This window comes from Arachis hypogaea, chromosome 19 (genome assembly GCF_003086295.3).
Source record: "Arachis hypogaea cultivar Tifrunner chromosome 19, arahy.Tifrunner.gnm2.J5K5, whole genome shotgun sequence".
Taxonomy (NCBI): domain Eukaryota; kingdom Viridiplantae; phylum Streptophyta; class Magnoliopsida; order Fabales; family Fabaceae; genus Arachis; species Arachis hypogaea.
In genome coordinates this window covers 16,936,290-16,941,795 of record NC_092054.1, presented here as the reverse complement: position 1 = coordinate 16,941,795, position 5,506 = coordinate 16,936,290, and the positions used below count along the sequence as shown (strand labels likewise).

The window sequence follows — 5,506 nt, the reverse complement described above, 5'->3', positions numbered from 1 at the left end:
GAGGGGACGTTTTGGGTGTCTTTCCGGAATTACCCCTGTGCGTCATTTCACCGCTCGGGGCTATTTGCGTCTTTCTAATGTACTGGATGCCTCCGGTACGTGTTGAGAGATGGATCAGAAACTTACGGGTCGAGGCAGATGCCGGATTATTTGACTGGAAGAATGGGGGAGGTACCTGCAAAGACACTCTGACGCTCAAGTCAGAATGGATCTAAGAGGTATAAGGTGTGTGGAATGAATGAATACCTGGAGGGACTTGGGTCCTCTATTTATAGGGGATGGTGGCTATCTTATCTTATCTTGTTTGGCTAAGATAAGGAAGACATTCGAATTCGAAAGTCGGTTGGGAGTTCTAGAGAGCCTGTTTTGGGCCTTCTAGAAGAGTGAGGTGGGGCGGACCCGGGAAGCCGGGTTCGGATTCGATCTCGGGTCTGGGATTCGTAGGCCGGATCCGTAACAGGTGAAAACTCAAGTACAGTCAACTTCATATAAAGTTGATAGTTGAGAGTCGTTAAATAATTTGACTGATTTGACTAAAGTTTTATCTAACGATTCCCAACTATCAACTTTATATGAAGTTCGCTGCACCTAAGTTTTCACCTTGGATAAATTATGAGCCTTTCTCGAGTTTCATCCAATGCTTTGATAAATCGTGAGAGTTTTTTGTGGGTCATACGTATATCACTCAAAACTTACACAAATTCCATGATTTACTAACACAGAGCACATACTATTTTTACCATATAAATAATAGTAGGTTTTTCTATAGTTTTATATGTTTATTTGTAAGACTTTTAAAATATTTGTGATCTATATTAAAAATTAAAAGATAAAATTATAGTAATTTTACTTTTAGAATAATTTAATAGTTTTGGTATTAATATGATTTATATAAGTAAATTACTTTTAAAAATATCGTGTAATAAACTCATGTTAAAACTTTTTAGCCACGAAGTTTGATATATTTACTAGTCTTTTTCTTGTCTAATAGATAGAATTCATGTAAAAATTGACATTCAATTACAGAGGTTTTATGAGTTAAAAAAAGATAGAACTAAGGATGGCAACGAGTTTTTTTGGGGGCGGGGACATGTCTCCCGTCCCCCATTTCCAAAAAACACTCCTCGTCTCCACGACGGGTAACAGGGACCTGGTACCCGTCGGATATTCGGATATTCGCGAATATCCACAGATTTCAAGAAAAACAAGCAGAACAAATAAAAATTTCAAAAACATGTCAAAATAATCTCAATATATGTCTCAATTTTACAAATTTAAATCCTAAATCAAATTTTACAGTAATAAAATCTAATTTTGAACTTAAATTCATTAACTAACAGGATCAAAACCATAATCCTAAACCCATAAATCAAACCATAAACTCAATTTCTTCAAAGAACAATCAAAATAAACTTAGTATATGTCCCAATTTTACAAATCTAAACCCTAAATTAAATTTTACAACAATAGAATCTAACTATGAATTCAAATTTATCAATTAGCAGAATCAAAATCATAATCCTAAACCCGTAAATCAAACTCTAAACCCAATTTCATCAATAAAAAATTAAAATATTTATTAAAACAAATTTCATCAATCAGCAGAAATCAGCTGTGGAACAGAGTTGTCATCGTCTTCGCTGAGCAGAGGTGACGTTAGAGAATAGTTGTAGTTGACATCGCAAATTTGAGGCGTCGTCACGGAGCAGAGGGCCAGAGGCATCATGGAGTATAGGCATCGTATTGAAGAGGCGTTGTTGGAGCAGAGTTGTTGCTGAGGCGTCGCACAGAGCACAGGTAGAGGTAGCGATGAAACTTTGAGCAGCAGCGACGCAATGAGAGGAAGAAAGTGAGCGGCGGCGGCGACGAAGGAAAGTAAGGGACGATAACGTGAGGGGCTGAGAGGAAGAAGCCGGCGATGCGTGAGAAGGAAGAAGGACTAAAGAAGTTGGTGACTGGTAAGATTGTGAGTGAGAGAGTAGAGAGGCTCTTCTAAGAGAGCGTGAGAGAACGACAAAGAAAAGAAAGACAAATGAGTGAGGAGTGATGGTGTGAAATTAGGGTTTTAATTAATATATATATATATGATTATTTTTGTAATTTTATATATATAGATATTAAACGAATACCCCCGAGACAGGTATTTCTATCTCCGTCCCGTTCTGTTTATTACATGGGTATCCATACCCATTATCTGTAAAAAAAATGTTCTTCAAATCTACTTCTTAACGAATAAATTTTTGCATATACTCGCCCCACTAAAAAGAATTGCCATCCTAGGTAGAACGTAGAATATTATTTTTCAGACTCCAAGACACGCTAAAGAAATGAAAGCAATAGTGCGAAATTCATGTGCACATTTTTTTGGACTTTGGATGGTTTTTGTTGGTGATGGTTTCAGATTATTGGATCAATTATTAGAGACTTGATTACTAAAAAAACACTTACTGTCGTAGCACTATAGAAATATGTATTATTAACCACAAACATTTTTTAATCTTTTCCTTGGGAATGTCAAAAACAAGTTTCAAGAACTCCAACTTTAAAATGAGCAAGCTTCGAAACACCTAAAAATAAATAGTGAGAAAGGTGACGAAACACTGGTTCTGTCAATAAAAGGTGAAGTTATCAGAAGTGATATTTAAGGGCTATGCTTATTAATAAAATTGTGTTGATTCCAGAATATACGAATATGTGCTTGCTATCTTTGTCCCATAAACCCTACTAATTAGTATTAGGTATGAGTTAAGGTGGATACTACAATGAATATTCTATAATTGTCTTCGTGCATATTTGGGCGCCATTATTTTGTTAAAAAAAGATCTTTTTTCATTGAAAAAAGATCTTTTTTTATTTTTTGACGTGTTTGGTAAATTTTTAGTAGTAAAAGTAAAAGCACTAGTAAAATCAAAAAAAGATCTTTTTTGAGAAGCTGTAATTTACATCTTTTTTTAAAGGGAAAGTATGAGGAGTCAATGGAATATTTATACAATGTGTACAATGGAAGTTTAGAGAGTATTAGAGATATAATCATTAGTGTTACCTTTCCCATCAGCTGAAACTTTTGGGATGAATGGTATCATGCATGGTATTAGAGCGCTAGATCCGAAAGGTCAAGAGTTCGAGTCTTGGTGAACACCAAAATTAGTTTAAGTTTTTGAGAAGATGTTTATTATCGCTAGTACTCGGATGGTTATTCTAGATAGTATGGGAGATGTTCATTTTGTAATTCAATAGCCCATTGTACACATTGTACAAATAGTTCATTGTCTTTCTAGCGGAATCCTTTTTTAAAAGATCTTTTTTCCTTAAAAAAAAGATGTTTTTCATGTAATAAATAAACAAAAAAGTACTTTTATATTGTTATACCCAAACGTAATTGATTGATAAAAAGACCTTTTTACATGAGATATCCAAACATAAAATTACTTTTACTTTTCTATAAGATCTTTTAAAAAAAGATAACTCGAAAAAAGATATTTTTTAAAAAGCTCACCCAAACAAGCCCTTCATGTGAATATATTTCTTTTTGACCTGATAGATTGTATGGTTAGATTTTGATATTTATAAAAGTGTTGTTTTTGTTTAAAGTGTGGCTAAATAAATAAACCACACTTTTAACCAAAGCATCTTCATGAGAAGATATTTTTACCATCTTCATTGTAGTATCCACTATGAGTTAATGGTAAGAGATAAGCAAAAAATCAAACCCTGCTCACTGCAGAATTTATAATGATTTAAAATAATGGCTCATCTCATCAAGTTGATTCATAACAATATATTTGTCAAATCAAATAATATACCATCATATCAAAAATTAATCATTAATTTTAATAATTAATATAAAATATATATTAAAAATAAATTAAATTATATATATATTTATAAATAAATATATAATGATTAATTTAGTTGTTAATTTTTTATAAAGAGCTAACATTTTTAAACGAAAAATATTTAAAAAGTTATTAAAATTTATTATTTTTTATTATTAATTAATTATTAATATTTAAAATAAAAATAAAATATATTATTAAATTATTAAATTAAATAAATTAGGAAAAATTTAGGAGGCCAGCAATTTTGTTAAATTCTGACCAGCATGTAACCAACAAAGAAAAGTGAGTCATTGAATGCTCACACCAATCTCATACCATTAAAACCATCATTAATGGCTATTTGATGGTTACAAATCACAAAAATTGTTAGTCCCTAACATTCCTCAATAAATTAAACTAATAATTAAATAATAATAAAAAATAATAAATTTTGATAATGAATAATATTTTCATTCTTTCAAATAACATATAATATAAGATAAATGGCCACGCTGAACACGAGATTTCCTAAATTAAACAAGTAGTGGGCTTAAAGGGACATCCATTATCCATTATTGTTGTCTATAAATAGCTATGCAATCTCACGTTCCCTTAACATCAAAACACATTCATTGTTTCATTATTCATCTCCATGAAGAGCATGAGGATTCACGTTCTTTTCCTATTCTCATTGCTCTCAACCATTCCCCATTATTCCTATGCTTCTGTGAATGATTTCTGTGTAGCAGACCTGAAGGGACCAGATTCTCCTTCAGGCTATAACTGCAAGCCCGTTAGTGCAGTAACCGCGGATGACTTTGTGTATTCCGGCCTAGTTGCCGGAGACACCAACAACACCTTCAAAGCTGCATTAACCTCCGCATTTGTCACCGATTTTCCGGCCGTTAACGGGCTCGGAGTATCGGCGGCAAGGTTAGACATCGCGAAAGGAGGATCGATACCAATGCATACTCATCCCGGCGCCACGGAGTTACTAATCATGGTGGAAGGGGAGATAACTGCCGGGTTCATGACACCATTCGCACTCTATTCGAAAACCTTGAAACCCGGAGATGTTTTTGTTTTCCCACAAGGGCAGTTGCACTTTCAGGTGAATTCTGGTAAGAAAAAAGCCACTGCTTTTCTTGCTTTCAGTAGTGCAAACCCTGGTGCTCAGCTTCTTGATCTTCTTCTGTTTGGGAATGCCTTATCTTCTGACATTGTGGCACAAACTACCTTCCTCGATATTGACCAAGTGAAGAAGCTCAAGGCTCGTTTTGGTGGAAAAAACTTGAATAACCATATGTCTATGTAGATATATGACTCCACTACTTTCTACTCCTAGTCTTTGTACCAATAATCTTGGATCTTGTTAACGATGAATAAATATTGAAGTTCCCATGCTGTTTACTAATGCAATTTTGCATGCCAATAATGTATTAAATTACTATTTGTTTTATAATTAATTAATTTCGAGATAATTGATTAACTGCATTTGACTTTTACGCGCTCTCAGAAGAATTAATCCAAATATTCGGAAAAAGGGATAAAATAATCAAAACATATACTCACTCCTAGGATTCATACCAGTGATTATGACACATGCAAAGTAGTGAATAAAAAATTACAGGTAAAATACTATTTTAGTCTTAATTTTTAGGTTTTTTGGTTTTAATTTTTGAAATGTT

The 5,506-nt window shown here is 33.3% G+C and overlaps 1 protein-coding gene across 1 annotated transcript; it reads left to right on the top strand.

The window, feature by feature from the left end:
• Nucleotides 1-4,429: 4,429 nt before the first annotated feature.
• Nucleotides 4,430-5,237, top strand: LOC112776200 (auxin-binding protein ABP19b). The gene has a single exon (XM_025820252.3). It carries the CDS (start codon nucleotides 4,471-4,473, stop codon nucleotides 5,131-5,133), a length of 663 nt encoding a protein of 220 aa, XP_025676037.1. The 5' UTR covers nucleotides 4,430-4,470; the 3' UTR covers nucleotides 5,134-5,237.
• The last annotated feature ends 269 nt before the right edge of the window (nucleotides 5,238-5,506 follow it).